Raw genomic sequence first — 1,415 nt, forward strand, 5'->3', positions numbered from 1 at the left:
TCTAATAAAAATTCATTACTCGGGCTAGGGACCTCGGAATTCGATTCCGGGAATACGCACATGTCTCATATTTTCCTACGGAACCGTCAAAATATGAATCCGAGTCAATTTGCAAAAAATATTGACCAAAGTCAAACTTAGCCTTTTAAGAAAATTTTAAGGAATCAAATGAGCATATTTCAACCCAAATTCTTCCAAATCCTGAACCAACCATCCTCGTAGGTCGTAAATTAGTTAAAGAAAGTGCGAGAGATTTTATTTAGGGGAATGGGATTCTAAAAGCAAAACGACCAGTCAGGTCGTTACATTCTCCACCTATTAAACAAACGTTCATCCTCGAACGGACATAGAAAAGTACCTGGGGTGATGAATAAATGTGGGTATCTGCTCTGCATGTCCTCCTCGGACTCCCAGGTCGCCTCTTAGACTGGTTGGCCCCTTCATTAGACTTTCACCGATGAAATCCTATTGGTTCTTAATTGGCAATCCTGTCTATCAATAATGGTAACTGGCTCCTCCTCATAACTCGGACTCTCATCCAGCTGAATAGTAATGAAGTCTAACACGTGGAAAAAGTCGGCATGATACCTCCGAAGCATAAACACATGAAAAACTAGGTGAACTCTCGATAAACTGGGGGGTAAAGCAAGCTCGTAAGCAACCTTCCCAACTCGCCTCAACACCTTAAATGGGCTAGCAAACCTTGGTCTCAGCTTGCCCCTCTTCCCAAACCTCATAAGATCCTTCATTGGCGAGACTTTCAAGAGTGCCTTCTCACAAACCATGAATGATACATCACGCGCCCTCTGATTCGCGTAACTCTTCTGTCTGGATTGACTTGTGTGAAGCCTCTCCTGAATCAACTTTACCTTGTCTAAGGCATCCTGCACCAAATCTGTACTGTATAACTTAGCCTCACTAGGCTCGAACCATCCGATAGAAGAACGACACCGCCAACCATATAAAGCCTCAAATAGAGCCATCTCAATGTTGGACTGATAGTTGTTGTTGTAACCAAACTCTACCAAAGGTAAAAACTCATCCCACTATCCTCCAAAGTCAATCATACATGCTTTGAGCATGTCCTCCAAAATCTGAACTGTCCACTCTGAATGCCCATCGGTCTATGGGTGGAATGATGTGCTAAGCTCTACACGGGTCCCCAACTCACTCTGAATGGCTCTCCAAAAATGGAAAGTGAACTGAGGGCCTCTATCTGATACGATGGAAATAGGAACACCGTGCAACCTGACTATCTCCCGAATGTATATCTGAGCCAATCTCTCTGAAGTGTAAGCAGTCACAACCGGAATAAAGTGCGCCAACTTGGTCAACCTATCAACAATGACCCATACTGCGCAAACTTCCGCAAAGTTCGGGTCAATCCAACTACGAAGTCCATAGTAATGTGCTCC

At 43.8% G+C, this 1,415-nt stretch overlaps 1 protein-coding gene across 1 annotated transcript; it reads right to left on the reverse strand.

Moving 5' to 3' along the window:
* Window positions 1-443: 443 nt before the first annotated feature.
* Window positions 444-983, reverse strand: LOC138880052 (uncharacterized). The gene has a single exon (XM_070159703.1). The coding sequence runs from the start codon at window positions 981-983 to the stop codon at window positions 444-446; it is 540 nt and encodes a 179-aa protein (XP_070015804.1).
* Window positions 984-1,415: the final 432 nt, after the last annotated feature.

The sequence above is a fragment of the Nicotiana sylvestris genome, chromosome 10 (assembly GCF_000393655.2).
Source record: "Nicotiana sylvestris chromosome 10, ASM39365v2, whole genome shotgun sequence".
In the NCBI taxonomy this organism is placed as follows: domain Eukaryota; kingdom Viridiplantae; phylum Streptophyta; class Magnoliopsida; order Solanales; family Solanaceae; genus Nicotiana; species Nicotiana sylvestris.

Excerpts from the sequence above, each read along its gene's own strand:
- LOC138880052 (XM_070159703.1), bottom strand. The coding sequence starts at position 983 with ATGGCTCTATTTGAGGCTTTATATGGTTGGCGGTGTCGTTCTTCTATC.